The sequence below is a fragment of the Eurosta solidaginis genome, chromosome 4, assembly GCF_040869045.1.
Source record: "Eurosta solidaginis isolate ZX-2024a chromosome 4, ASM4086904v1, whole genome shotgun sequence".
Lineage (NCBI taxonomy): Eukaryota > Metazoa > Arthropoda > Insecta > Diptera > Tephritidae > Eurosta > Eurosta solidaginis.
In genome coordinates this window covers 242,656,373-242,672,343 of record NC_090322.1, presented here as the reverse complement: position 1 = coordinate 242,672,343, position 15,971 = coordinate 242,656,373, and the positions used below count along the sequence as shown (strand labels likewise).

General features: G+C 34.3%; 1 protein-coding gene across 1 annotated transcript in view; it reads left to right on the top strand.

Annotated features, from left to right (window-relative positions):
* Chpf (Chondroitin polymerizing factor) overlaps window positions 1-15,971 on the top strand; it is an 87,214-nt gene that overhangs the window by 55,261 nt on the left and 15,982 nt on the right. Inside the window, exons 3-4 of the mRNA XM_067785280.1 lie at window positions 14,416-14,571; window positions 14,700-15,299. Of these exons, the coding sequence (XP_067641381.1) occupies window positions 14,416-14,571; window positions 14,700-15,299 (756 nt within the window). The remainder of the gene's footprint in view (window positions 1-14,415; window positions 14,572-14,699; window positions 15,300-15,971) is intronic.

The window sequence follows — 15,971 nt, the reverse complement described above, 5'->3', positions numbered from 1 at the left end:
CAGCTATAGTGGTAGTGAAGGTGAAAAATGTTTCACTAAAACTTTGAAACTGGTAGTGAAAATATTTTTAGCTTCAACTTATTGCAAAACAATTTTTCTTCATTGGAAAACTTCTAATAATTTTCCACTCAGTAAAAATATAAAATTAGTGCAATTAATTTTTTTTGCCGTTGTGGAGAAAGGCCACACTATCACTTCGCTGCGCACTCAAAAATTTTCCAATATAGTGTAATGCAATCAAAATTTATTGCACTTCCCCCAACTATGACATTACTTACTTAATTGGCGCTTAACCGTTTAAACGGTTATGGCCTTCCAACAAGGCGCGCCAGTCGCTCCTTCTCTTTGCCAACCGGCACCAATTGGTCACACCAAGGGAGCTTAAATCATTTTCCACTTGGTCCTTCCAACGGTCCTACTTATGCTTCCATAGGCGGGTCCCGATAGAAATACTTTCCGGACCGGAGCGTCATCTTTCATTCGCATAACATGGCCTAGCCAGCGCAGCCGCTGCGTTTTAATTCGCTGGACTATGTTGATGTCTGCGTAAAGCTCGTACAGCCCATCGTTAAATCTTCTTCGGTACTCGCCATCGCCAACGCGTAGAGGTCTATAAATCTTTCGAAGAACTTTTCTCTCGAACACTGCCAGAGCCGCTTCATCTGCTTATGTCATGATCCATGCTTCTGCACCATATAGCAGGACGGGTACGATAAGTGACTTGTAGAGTATGATTTTCGTTCGCCGAGACAGGACTTTACTTTTCAATTGCCAACCTAGTCCAAAGTAGCATATATTGGCAAGAGTGATTCTTCGCTGGATTTCAGAGCTGATGTTGTTGCCTATGTTGATGCTGGTTCCCAAATAAACGAAGTCTTTTACTATTTCGAAATTAGGGCTGCCAACAGTAGCGTGGTTGCCAAGGCGCCTATGCGCTAACTCTTTGCTCGATGACAGCAGGTACTTCTTTTTGTCCTCATTCCCCATCAAATCCATCTTTAATGCTTCTTTTTCCAGTTTGGAGTAAGCAGAACTTACGACGCTAACTGTGTATTCAAAATTGGTATTTATCGGGCAGGTAGTTGTACTCGAATACTCTAATTTATTATCGCGTTATTTTAAGACGTGCGTAAAGCTGGCAGGCCCAAGTGCTCAAAAATAAGTTTTAAGTTGCTTGAGAATTAAGTGTATTTTAGGTGCTATTTAGGGCCACAAAAGATAATTTAGGTGCTCATTTGGTTTTCGAGATATTCGCAAAAAAGTGTGGGTCTGCTAGCTTAACGCCAAGCTAGCTAGCTTAACGCCAAGCTAGCAGATCCACAAATTAAATTTCATTTTATTTTAAATAAAAAAGATATCAAAATTAGGAGCTATTTAGGTGCTTTTTAGGGCCAGAAAAGATAATTTAGGTTTTCATTTCGTTTTCGAGATATTCGATAGCTTGACGTTAAGCTAGCAGACCCACACTTTTTTGCGAATATCTCGAAAACTTAATGAAAGCCTAAATTATCTTTTGTGGCCCTAAAAAGCACCTAAATAGCTCCTAATTTGGATGTATTTTTTATTAAAAAAAATGAAATTTAAGTTGTGGGTCTGCTAGCTTGACGTTAAGCTAGCAGACCCATACTTCTTTGGGAATATCTCGAAAACTAAATTATCTTTTGTGGCCCTAAAAAGCACCTAAATAGCTCCTAAATTTGATATATTTTTTTATTAAAAAAAATGAAATTTAAGTTGTGGGTCTGCTAGCTTGACGTTAAGCTAGCAGACCCACACTTTTTCGCGAATATCTCGAAAACCAAATGAGAACCTAAATTATCTTTTGTGGCCCTAAATAGCACCCTAAATGGGTCTGCCAGCTTTACGCACGTTATTTGAAGGGGTGTGGTATTTGAAGCAAGTTCGAAGCCTAGCAATTTGCTTAGCTCGTGTGGCTACCGGCATATTCGCCTCCAAAAGAATACGCCACTGGTACAATTCGATACGAATTCTATCTAAATTTATTTTCTTGAATACTTTGCATATGAGTTCAATGATTTATTCCTGGCCCTGAATGTACATATATGTAGCATGTACATATATATAACGAAGACATTTTTTAGATGGTTTATGTTACAAAAATAAATATTCATTTAAATAACAGCAATAGTCAAGTATTTTGCTGTAATTGTACCCCTACTGAGAGCTCTTCCAACCAATTCTAAGACTCTCACGCTGCAACGTATCCCAAACCATGCTTAACTTAGAGCTGGAAAAAATAGCGATTGAATCTCGATTTTATCGATAGTTTCAAATAATAAGCACTATCGAAAGAATGTAGATTTTTCTCCTTGACAAGATGTTTTGTCACACAGTGTAAATAATTAGATTTGCTTTTTGATAATAAATAATTATCCTAAACTTTGCTTGGCTTAGCAGAAATAAAATGCGTAGAAAAATAAAACTGTCGATAGCTTCATCTAGAGTATCGAAAAATCCGATAGTTCAAATATCGACAATTTTCCAGCTCTAGCTCGACTCTATAAAAATGATGTCTCAGATTACGAGTCAATTGTCGACCAGACGCAAAGGCAGACGAATGCCACAAACAAGTGAAGCATTAACTGCAATGTGGCGATTGTTGGCAGCTCAGCTAAGCCGAAGTCGGATACACTGATCTTTCTGGGGCTCAATTAAATGTTGGAGTACTTAACTAAATAATTTGCATGCGATTTTTGTTGTTACTACATTTCTTTTATTTGTTTTGCACTGTCAATTAATTTTGATTACTCGAGTTGGTTGCGGGCTGAGGAGGTGTTGTTGATGACTGAGTGTTTGGTGCTGTTGATGAAACAAGTGTGCCTTTGATAAGCAATTCGGTTAGCGCTTAATAAATATTTGCTGCGAGAGTGAATAATCGACTTTATGTTTTTCAAATATTCGCTTTCCCTGGGCTACTTTAATTGTCGAAAAACTTTAAAATATTTAACCACGCCATTCATCCTGAGGACCTCGAAAGGTCGGTAGATAATAGAAGAATTCACGAATATGTCAGCAAATCCGAAAGGTATCTTCCGTTATCATTCCGTAACTAATTCTTTGCAGCACTCTTCAAGTAACATTTTTGATAAGCCTACCAGGGGGTAGATTCAGAAACTGAGTTGTACACTTTTTCTTCTTTTCTTCTTACAGTTTGTATCAGTAAACTAACACTTACTGAATACAGCCCCAGAACCATACATCTTCGTTTGACATCAACTAGGATTCGAGAACTTTACAACTCAGTTACACTAAATACAAATTTCCCACGAGTGACTTCTAGAGTGGCATTATTTTCGTATTAAACCCTCCCACACACATTTCAATAGGTCGAATGCAGGACGTTGAAAAGACACACCTATATATGGTGGTATTTTTGAAAACATAAGTATATGTTCCTACGAGGGTAATCCACAAATTAATTATCAATAATAAACAAAATGGATATGAAGAAATAATTTATTTTCTAAACTAAGGCTTCCCCTATAAATAAATCTTGATTTTGACCCTCAAAAAGCTCCCAACAGCGGTCATCAAATCCTCCATCAAAATCCTGGTCTTCATGGAACTTTACGGGATCTACGCGCCAAACGCGCGGAGACCTTACTCATATGCATTTCGTTCACCAACGTTTTTTGAATACTTCCTAGTGAGATCCCTGTGCCGTTATTACGTTATCTTCAGTGAGGAATGTTGCTCACATTTCAAACTCTCTAGCGCAGCTTGAAAAACAAGAATACGAGGTGGCCTCTTTTCACCTAATGTGTTCCTTAAGTCGCTATGTATGTATTTGCTGTATTTAATTTTTTTTTTTTTTTTCATGAAGAGGTATTTGATGACAACTCTGACTTCAAATGAATAGTACTTTCGGGAAACGAAGTCTACTTAAGTGATTTTTCATTCAACTATTGTTAAAGCAAGCAATTAGAGGACAAGACACGACACTGCATAGGATGGTTCGCCTTCGAATATAAGGAGTACACCTTACGAGGCTTTCAATAATGTCTCTCAGCAGACGAGTCTTAAGTACATTGAAGTACATCCAACCGTAACGAAATGGATCGGATGAATGCTTAATTGCAGGAAGATTACTTCGCAGTGAGGCAGTATGAGGTCACAAAATCGGAGGACAGGGGCACGCCGCAGGGCGGGGTATTATCATATTTGCTTTGAACGCTGGCCATCAACCATCTGCTCAGGCGTTTCGATGAGGGAACCGTAAAATATACAGCATGCGCAGATGACGTTGCAGTTGTCATAGGTTGAAAGTGTCTTCCAGCAATTAGCTCTTTGATGTATCGGTTGCTTCGGGAGATATGTACATACCTACACATCTAATGTTGGGTTGAGCGCAAACGCGGTGAAAACAGATATCTTGTTTACTAGGGGATATGATCTCCCGAATCGGACTAGGCCTAAACTAGGAGGGGTGACCCAGTAAAAGAAACCTTGTACAAAATATCTAGGAATCATGCTAGACAGTAAGTTTTTCGTAAAATCTTAACGTCGAGGAGAGAGTGAAGAGGGCCTCGACGGCACCTTATCCATGTAAGAGCATGCTGGGGTGTACGTGGGATATATCGCCCTCTCTCATTGTATATTTGCAGCGATTGTAAAAGCTATGCTATGCAATGGAGTCGTTGTTTGGTGGACGGGCATACAAAAAAGTAACTTCCTCAAAACATGAAAAGGGGTGTGCAGGCTATTAATGCTTAGCATAATGGGACCCCTAAAAATAACTCCATGCCATTCTGCACATGTAGACCTGGTGGTATATCGTTAACAACTGCAACAAGACTCAATGCCGCGCATCATTTTGAATGCAGGTTGCACGGCCATAATGGTGTAGCCTCATCATATATTGGATGAACAGACTACCTCGTTCCCTACCTTCGATGGGCCTCTTAGAGCGACAATAGAGGTGGAAGGTTGGCGCAAGGGCGCTCGTATGGCAGACAAGGAGATATGCGTGTACACTAATGGTTCCAAAGCAATGGAAGGAGTAGTGTCTGCGGTATACTGAGCTGATCGAAAAAAAACACATGCCACAAGCTGCCGGATCACTGTAGTGTTTTTCAGGCGAAAGTAGTGGCCGTGACTAAAGCAGTAGAAACCCTGGAGGACAATAGCATAAACTGCAGCCGCGTAAACTTTTACAAACAGCAATTGAGGCAATAATCTCTGGAAAGAATCGGGATTGGGAAAAAATAAATCTATACTGGGTTCCTGGGCATATGACAATAGACGGAAATGAAAAAAGTGGACGAGCTAGCTAAACATGATGCATCACTCGAAGCTTGTACCGTAGATGTCCCAATCAGATTGGGCGAGAATAAAAGAAGACGATAGTTGCACATGATCAATCAAGCAATAAAGGCGTGGAACCACGCTCGGGCGGCAAGTGTCTAAGATCATGTGCAGGTCATGCAACCTTAAACTAAGAAAATTGTTCGTATTTTGAAAAGAGAGGACTGTAGGCGTATGATGTGTAACCTGGCTGGACACTGCCTTCTGGCGTCACATGCTTTTATATTAGGCCTTGTCAGTGATAGCAGTGGTAGGAAGTGTGCGTGTTAAAGGAGGAAACGATCGAGGAAATTTTGTGCTCGTGCCTTTAGATACGTGACTAACTCAAAAACGGTACGAAATGTGAAACACTACGTGACGTAATCCGTGTCCATCTGTACTATTTCATTCATTACATTTTCATAATAGCTAATGGTGTTTACTTTGGCATCTGATATGCCTAATGCAATTATAGTTTAACGTCTATATGTTTGCATATGAACATACATTTCTATATGCACTTAAAAAATTATACTAGGAAACCGCTATAAACATTTGAGTTTGCATTCAACTTGCAGTTGCCAATTGCACTTTATGGCTCTCTCCCGGTTCATCATTAATTAAAAAGCTGGCGAAATTCATTATTAAAAAAACGACAATGATCTTCTGAGCTGCGCCTCATCACTGCGCCAATGTGCCAATTTGCGCACTCTGATTATTGGCAAAGGTCAATGAAATGCAATTCACTCGTTGCGAATGTAAATATTTATTGCAGAACAATTTATTTAAACTTCAAATTAATTTAATTGGTATTTTATTGCAAACAATTTAAGATCATAGAGTTAGCGGAAAGTGGAATAATCAATTTTAATTTGTTTAACTTGATTATTCTTAAGTCGTTAAATTTTATATTAAATAGACTTTTAGTGTTTTAATAATTAATGTGGTTGTGAACATAAAAAGAGTTCACAGTTCATACAAATCTTTTGCAATTTAACATTTTTTGTATGTTTTTGAAACAAGTAAAAATTCATCACGAACTCAGCCCTTGTTTTAGTCATCAGTGATATTTATCGTTAAGGTCGTTTTGTTTTTGTAGCGTTCTCAATTGTTGTTGTTGTTGTTGTAGCGATAAGGAGACTCCCCGATGGTATTGGGTAGTGTTAACGATGTTGATGGTCCTTGCCTTATGCAGATTCGGTACGTTCCGGTAACAAGCACCATTAGGGTACTAGCCCGACCATCACGAGAACGATTTGGTTTGACCACTTCAAGCCTTATAGGCCATCCGGCCCTCCAACTCCCGAGATGCATGAAGAACTTGGCAGTCGCCAGAGCCACGTTTAGGTAAGGTTGACAATTGGGTTGTAGAAGCTATATATTGCGCTGGCAACCCCTTGAATTAAACAAATTTCATATCGACTGCGGTTTCGAAATCGCTCTATCCCAGGATTTGTTTGAAGAAAACCCTCCATCTGAGAATTTGCTTCGAAGAAGTCCTTTCTAAAAATTCGGTTGAAGAACGCCGTAACTCAGTTGAAATTGTTTTAAATTTAAGCTGATATAGAGAGTGTTTGAAACCAATTTTAAGTTGTGACGCCCTCCAACTAAACCTTTAAATATGTTTTTTTTTACGGAAAGAGAAAACATTTCAAAATATAGAGCGAGTATTTGGGCAGAATTGGGAACTTATATACCTACGAAAATATTGAAAGTAGATATCTAATACTTAGTATTAGGATTCCGTGAGAGAAGTGAGGAAGGAAACAGGGAATTGGAGAAAAGAAAGGAAAATGAGTTAAGGGAGAGAAGTTGATGAAATTGAGGCCAGAATTAGAAATGGAGAGGAAAATCAAAAGGCAGAGAGAAAGAAAGAGAAGAGCGTTGAAGGGTTGGTAGCATAGATTGCATTTAGGTGTTAATCAGAAAAAGCAATGCCGTTTATCATGCCTAACAACCGATTTCCAAGAACAAAAAAGAGATTTCTCAGTGCGATATGGCTATTTTTGAGTTTTTTCGGTCTTTCATAGTGACTAATTATTAATTTCAAATGTTTTATAAATACCACTGAAAGTTTAGGGTGATTTATTGCCACTGAAATAAGTTTCAGGAATGGCAAATCCCTCGTCTGCTCTGTTAGAATTAACATAATGTAAACTTAACATTATGTGAATATCAGGGCCTGCAAATAATTGTTATTCCTCATAATTTGACCCAAAAAAAAATCAGAGTGCTTTCCGATTGTATATTTTTGAGGTCATGCAGAGATTTATTTCCGGGACCATTGGCGATCATCCTTCCGGGACTATTTTGAGATTATTCCGGGACTGTTTTGAATTTTTTTCTGTTGTTTTTTTTATGTACTATTTCGAGATGTATATTGGAACAATTTTCCATCATCCCTTGCCACCATCAGTGTCAATTTGCGAAAGAAAATTATCCACCCTGTCGGAAAATTAACAAAACAAAATGGTCATACTATTTCGAGATCATTTTGTGAATATGTTGGACACATATCGGAATTACTTGCATGACTATTTCGGGATAGTTTCAAGACTATTTTGAAATCATCTTGTCATCATCCGGAGCCATTTCGAGATAATTTCGGGAAAAATAAATTTACGAAAACGAAAAATTGTCTGTCTGTTATTATCACCTTGTTTCCACGGACGTGTAATCGGCTTGTTATCGATAACAATTGTTATCAAAAAGTTATCGATGTGTTATCAGCGAATAATAGACGTGTTGTCCTTAATGCTATCGAAACGAATTGATACTTTTTCGAAGAAAAATCGACATTTTTTCGACAACTCATCTATATCTCGTCGGCAACACGCCGCTAACAAACCTCTTCTTCCTTTAAAGAGGAAGGGAAAGGAAAATTAAGTGGAAAAGGAGTGGAAAAGAAGGGTGAGAAGAAAAGGAATGAAAGATTAGAAGGATAAAAAGAGGAAATTTGATAAGAGACGGAAAAAGCGAAAAATTAATTTAAATGGGGCACAACAGTGAGCAAAACGGAAAGGAGTATTGAAAAGTAGAAGGAATAAGGTGCAGAAGAGAAGTACAAAATTAAGGGCTCTCTTAAAGAGATAGATAAATCAACAATGAAGAAAAAAAAAATACGAAAAAGAAAGGGAATAGTGAAAGTAAGAGTAAATGTAATAAACCCCGGTTTTTTGTTATTATTATTTGGAGTTTTTTTATCTTGCTCAGAAAATAAATGCGTACCAGTGCCCATCCTAAAAACCTGGTGAACTTAGTAGTTAAGTGCTAGTACCTTCTGCTGTAGAGTACATAGTACTACTTTTTTCTTGTTCGCATGTTCTCCACCAAATTCTTTCTTATATGTATGTAAATTACGAATTGCAAATTATATTATTATATTTGTTTTATGACTGTTCTTTTTTTTTTCCTTTTTGTTTAATCTTCAATTAAATGTTGTGGTAAAAGCTTTTTGATTAAACCTCATGCCTCAAACGAATTCCAAGAATCCTCCTTTTCTAATACACGTTTTTTCTTCCCTTTTTACTTTAGTATTTAGCTCTTGACAACAATATTCCTACATGCACATTTTGTACACTCGGGTAGGTACAGTGCCTTTCAAAATTAAGTGCTTAGTATATTTTCTCTGTTGCTTGCTAAAACTGTGGTACATTAATTCGAATTTTCTGAATTTAAAATTGAATTTCTGAACCTGAAATGACAGTTCTGAATTTGCGTTGTATATTTCTGAAAATTAATTGCAACTTTCTGTATATGAAATGGAAATTCTGGAATTGAATTGTGATTTTTTATTAAAAAAGAAAGCTTAAAATAAATTTCTGTCATTTAATTGTGATTTTCTCAACTTCAGTTGAAATTTTTTGAATTGAAAATAGAAATACTGAAATTTTCTGAATAAGAAATGAAAGTTCTGAATTTTGGTTGTAGCTTTCTGAACTCCAAATTGAATTTCTGAATGAATTTTAATTTTCTGAACTTGAGATGGTATTTTCTAAATTTGAAAATAAATCTTCTGAACATGAATTTAAACTAGAAATTTTGAATTGTAATTAACTAAACTGAAAATAGAAATTCTGTACTTCAGTAGCAATTTTCTGAACTCGAGTTGTAACTTTCCGAACATGACATGTAATTTTCTGAACTTGAGTTGATCATTCACTAGAATTTCTGAATTTGGAAAATTTAATTTTAGTTTTATGAATTTCGTTTATAATTTTCTGAATTTCAAATAAAAGTCCAGAATTTGAATTTCGTTTACAATTTTCTGAATTTGAATTTTAGTTTTTTGAATTTGTTTTAAAATTTTCTGAATTTGAAATAAAAATTCTGAACTTCAATTTTAGTTTTTTTTAAATGTGGTTTATAATTTTCTGAACTTGAAATAAAAGTTCCGAACTTAAATTTTTGTTTTTTGAATTTGGTATATAATTTCATGAATTTGAAATAAAAGTTCAGAACTTTAATTTTAGTTTTTTAAATTTGGTTTACAATTTTCTGAATTTGAAAAAATTCTGAACTTGAATTTTGTTTTTTTTAATTTGGTTTATAATTTTTTGAATTTGAAATAAAAGTTCAGAACTTGAATTTTAATTTCTTGAATTTTGTTTATAATTTTCTGAATTTGAAGTAAAAGTTCTGAACTTGAATTATAGTTTTTTGAATTTGTTTTAAAATTTTCTGAATTTGAAATAAAAATTCTGAACTTCAAAATTAGTTTTTTTAAATGTGGTTTATAATTATCTGAACTTGAAATAAAAGTTCCGAACTTAAATTTTTGTTTTTTGAATTTGGTATATAATTTCCTGAATTTGAAATAAATGTTCAGAACTTTAATTTTAGTTTTTTTAAATTTGGTTTAAAAATTGGGAATAAAAATTCTGAACTTGAGTTTTGATATTTTGAATTATGTTTATAATTTTCTTAATTTGGAATAAAAATTCTAAACTTGAGTTTTAATATTTTGAATTTTGTTTATAATTTTCTGAATTTTAAATAAAAGTTCTGAGCTTGAATTTTTGCTTTTGAATTTGGTTTACAATTTTCTGAATTTCAAAAAAATTCTCAACTTGAATTTTGTTTTTTTTTTAATTTGATTTATGATTTTTTGAATTTGAAATAAAAGTTCAGAACTTGAATTTTAATTTCTTGAATTTTGTTTGTAATTTTCTGAATTTGAAATAAAAGTTCTGAATTTGAATTTTAGTTTTGAAATTTTGAATTGTGATTAACTAAACTGAAAATAGAAATTCTGTACTTCAGTAGCAATTTTCTGAACTCGAGTTGTAACTTTCCGAACATGACATGTAATTTTCTGAACTTGAGTTGATCATTCACTAGAATTTCTGAATTTGGAAAATTTAATTTTAGTTTTTTGAATTTGGTTTATAATTTTCTGAATTTCAAATAAAAGTCCAGAATTTGAATTTCGTTTACAATTTTCTGAATTTGAATTTTAGTTTTTTGAATTTGTTTTAAAATTTTCTGAATTTGAAATAAAAATTCTGAACTTCAATTTTAGTTTTTTTTAAATGTGGTTTATAATTTTCTGAACTTGAAATAAAAGTTCCGAACTTAAATTTTTGTTTTTTGAATTTGGTATATAATTTCCTGAATTTGAAATAAATGTTCAGAACTTTAATTTTAGTTTTTTTAAATTTGGTTTAAAATTTACTTAATTTGGAATAAAAATTCTGAACTTGAGTTTTGATATTTTGAATTATGTTTATAATTTTCTTAATTTGGAATAAAAATTCTAAACTTGAGTTTTAATATTTTGAATTTTGTTTATAATTTTCTGAATTTGAAATAAAAGTTCTGAGCTTGAATTTTTGCTTTTGAATTTGGTTTACAATTTTCTGAATTTCAAACAAATTCTCAACTTGAATTTTGTTTTTTTTTAATTTGATTTATGATTTTTTGAATGTGAAATAAAAGTTCAGAACTTGAATTTTAATTTCTTGAATTTTGTTTATAATTTTCTGAATTTGAAATAAAAGTTCTGAACTTGAATTATAGTTTTTTGAATTTGTTTTAAAATTTTCTGAATTTGAAATAAAAGTTCTGAATTTGAATTTTAGTTTTTTGAACTAGGTTTATTATTTTCTGAATTTGAAATAAAAATTCTGAACTTCAATTTTAGTTTTCTTAAATTTGGCTTACAATTTTCTGAACTTGAAATAAAAGTTCCGAACTTGAATTTTTGTTTTTTGAATTTGGTATATAATTTCCTGAATTTGGTATAAAAGTTCTGAACTTTAATTTTAGTTTTTTAAATTTGTTTTATAATTTACTTAATTGGGAATAAAAATTCTGAACTTGAGTTTTGATATTTTGAATTATGTTTATAATTTTCTTAATTTGGAATAAAAATTCTAAATTTGAGTTTTAATATTTTGCATTTGGTTTATAATTTTCTGAACTTGAAATAAAAGTTCTGAACTTGAATTTTTGTTTTTTGAATTTGGTTGAAAATTCTGAAATGGAATTGTAATTCTCTGCGTCTGACCTGGCAAGGTGCGGAGAATCCCAATCTATTCAGCACCACAACGGTAACTTTATTTAGTAACACTTTTATTAGCAAATTTTGTAATGTACTGTAAATTAAAAAATCTTCACGCACATTGGACAAGTAATTAAATCCATTTTGCCTTCAACTTCGCCTTTCATACCAACATAACACCTCCATTGTGCATTTAATATTTTATGTTTGCCATAAAGTAAGTAAATCCGCAAAAGATCAAATTCAACACACGATCATATTTGTTTACAATTGTTTATTCTGCAAAAGATGACGAAGTGAGTATACGGGCATATTTTATGCAAACACGTGTGCGACTTTTGTTGGTAAAACTTGTTCATCAAAAAAAAAAATTGAATTTTTTTTGCAAGAAAAGTTCAAGTTTTTAGTTTTCGAAAAGAAAACGTTTTACTTTTATGTCGCGGCAATAATAATAAAAACTAAAATTTTTTTTTCAGCCACAAGACTTGAGTTATTAAATATCGTCCGTCGTTGAGGTTGTCAAGAAGTGAATATAAATTAGAATAATGATTTACCAGGAATTCTGAGTAATCATGTGCATAGTAAGAAAATTTGTTAATAAATTCTTTAGACCGCTGGTGATATCACAACTGGCCTTATGTGATCCGTACAACGAAATCTCATTAACGCATTCGCCTTAGCGTCTTAACTACCGTCTCATAAAGCCAGTAAGCGACCCTTGGCGAGGATTCAAACTCTTGCTTACGGCATGGTCACCGAGAACATCTTGGTTTTTTTCTTCAATTTAGGGCCTGCGCCCTATCGGCTTAACTTTCGTCTCATAACGCCAGTAAGCGACCTTTGGTGAGAGGCTAGATAGGTGTTTCTCACCACACCTGAGGAGTAGCATCATAGCTTCAACATGAACACCATGTGTGTATTGCTCTTAGAATTTTTGAAGTTTTATTTCTAGCTAGCAGCTCTAACATGAACGTTGGAAGATAGACATATCAATCAGCAGCCTCATATACATCAGAGAAGGATATCGGAAACTTTGGAGCAAATCAAGGCGAATATATACGAGGTGATAGCAAAACGCACTTAACACCAATTTGCTGTGCCTCAGAATGCCAAATCAGTAGAAAATTAACGTTGAAATAATTTTACTGGCATTCTCCGAAAGTCACAGGAACATGCCAGGGCTAATTTAGTACAAGGTGATTTTCGTATTGCTTTAGCGATAATTTTGGGCCTATTTCAAAGCCTCCCACACCAAAGATCCTGGATTCATGCCACGGGCTAAGCAACATCAAAACATTAGAAAAAAGATTTTTTCAATTACGAGAAAATTTTTCTAGGCGGCGTCGCGTCTCGGTAGTGATTTGGCAAGAACTCCGAGTGTATTTCTCAGTGAAAACTCATCTGCCTTGCAAATGCCGTTTCGAAAAAAATAAGAAGAGCACGACGCAAATTCGAAAAGAAACTCGGCCTAAAATCTCTTCCAAAGTCATAGCGCCTTACATTTATTTTTATTTTTTGTTTCAAAGCTGCTATATAACTATCCCGTAAGTTTGAGGATCATTTCGAGACTATTTGCTGTATTTTTAGGAGCAGCTTAGGGACTATTTTCAAAATAGTTTTCGTATTATTTCGAGATTGTTATCATGATTATTTCAGAACTATTTAAGGATTGTGCTCGCGTTCATATTAGATATATTTCGGGATTGTTTCATGGACTGTTTCGAAACTATTTCGGGACAAGTCCGAAACTGTTTTATGAATCACCTATGGACATTATTCGAATAGTTTTTGAATTCATATTAGGACTATTTCAAAATAATTTCAAAACTATTCGCGGACTGATTGTTTGTTTTTACGATAATGCTGGAAAAATCTAATAACGTAGCATGTCAGTAAAATTTTCTTTTGATTTAACATTCTATTGTATGCTATCAAAAATTGAAATAGATCTTGAGAAACACTTGGTAGTGTAAAGGATTAAAAATATCTTTTAAAAAACGATGCAAGTCGTAGTAAAGTTTTAAACCAGCTAACAACCGGTTTCTCCATATCCAGTTGTTGTTGTAGCGATAAGCACCCTCCCCGAATGTCTTGGGGAATGTTATCGATGTTGATGGTCCTTCGCCGGATGCAGGTCCGGTATGTTCCGGTACCAAGCACGACCATTTCGGGTACTTTATGACCACATGCGACCTTCTAGATCATCCCGCCGTCCCACCTCCTAGATCCATGAGGAGCTCGGGTTCGCCAGAGCCTCGGTAGTTAATGGATTCGCCACGGATAGGTGAGGTTGACAATTGAGTTGGAGAAGCTATATATTGCGCTGGCAACTCTTCAGAGGGTTGCGCTACACAACCCCTTGAATCCATTTGGTATTTTAGTCGCCTCTTACGACAGGCATACCTACCGCGGGTATATTCTAACCCCCTAGCCCGCTGGAGTTCAATATCCAGTAAAGTACTTTACCGGAACTTATCCGAAAAAATCACGAACAATTTTTAGTTCACAAAGTTCTCTTTTTTGATAAACCCTTCTTAGTATCAATATTTTCTCTCTATATCTTAAAATAAAGATGTGTTCAATTAGCGAATTCCATCTTCACTTTCCAGGGCGTACACGAAGACATTTACACACTACAACCACATATAAAATTATTCAAGGATTTAAATATGCTTGCCAGAGAAGAGGCCTTTCGGAATGCGACTTTAGTATATCCGGTAACATCAATGGATGACTTTTATCGTTTACATGCATATTTCTCAAAGGTAATTATGTATATCCGTAATAAATATTAAATAGATATATATATGCGTTTTACATATTTCTTTCTAAAATTCAATAAACAAATATATCTTTCACTCAAACTAATTTCATTTTCTATTATTCTATTAAGTACCATTTAGAACTGGTACAAAAACGTAGCTTCGATTTGGAACGTAAATCATATCGTATAGCTAACGGTACAATATCGAATAACATACTCGAAATACGTTGGCCACTGGGTGTGCCACTTGGTTCAGCACCCGAAACGCGCCACGACATCATAACATGGCATCTCATTAATAATACACACATTTTTCTACCAAATGCTGAAAATATCATCGAACCACTGAGTCACATCGATAAAATGGATTTTGATAAAGTATTTGGCATCGCTATAGCCTATGCCAAACGGAAGCATCCACATTTGCAATTTATGCATTTACATACAGCTTATAGGAAATTTGATGCGACGCGTGGTATGGACTATCAATTTCATATGAATATGCGTAATATACAACGTTCATTGAATGGTGATTTGGTGATGAAGAGTTTTCAAGTTGTTAAGCCATTGGGACGTGTTGAAGTCATACCATCACCATATGTCACAGAGAGTACACGGATTGCTATTATGGTGCCAACTTTTGAACATCAACTCGATAATGGCATAAGCTTTATAACAGATTATGAGCGTGTTTGTATGCAAAATCAGGATAATACATTTTTGTTAATGGTATGTTAAATTAATTACCCGGTATGCTAGGATAGGTCAATGTGTAGGGAGATATTCCATTGACGCTGCTCTTGGCAGATTCAGATTCCATATTAAATTTTGAGAAAAGAAGTCCATTACATTGAGGAATATGTTTGTTGCAAAAATTCTAAGTTCCGAAGACAGATGTCGCAAAAAAATTTACCCACCCCAATACTATGTTCAAACAAAAATAAATTGAGGTAATTTCGATTTAAATTGAGTGGTGTTCATACAACTCGATTTAGCTTACACAATAGTAGTTTGATAGCTGATTGGCTCATCTCTACAGCAACAACATACATTTGTTCAGATTGTCAAAATGTGCGTGTTGGTATTAGGCGAATGGAATGGAATGAAAACAGTAAACTTTGAAATTTTTATGTGTTGTGAGAAATTGTGTTTTGGTTTCATTTGAGTTGGCCTTCTTCTTTTGACAATCTCTACTCCAGTGAAATGAAAAAAATCAAATAAGCTAATGAGTTGAGCCAACCATATAGTTGAGCCATGCGTAATTGACGTTTAAATCTACTCAATAAACACACTTTACAAGGTTGCATTTGCAGTTTGAAACAATTTATTACGCATTTTTTTTTTTAATTGGCATTTTTATTATTATAATGTATTATATGATAAATTGCGTAATAAATTGCC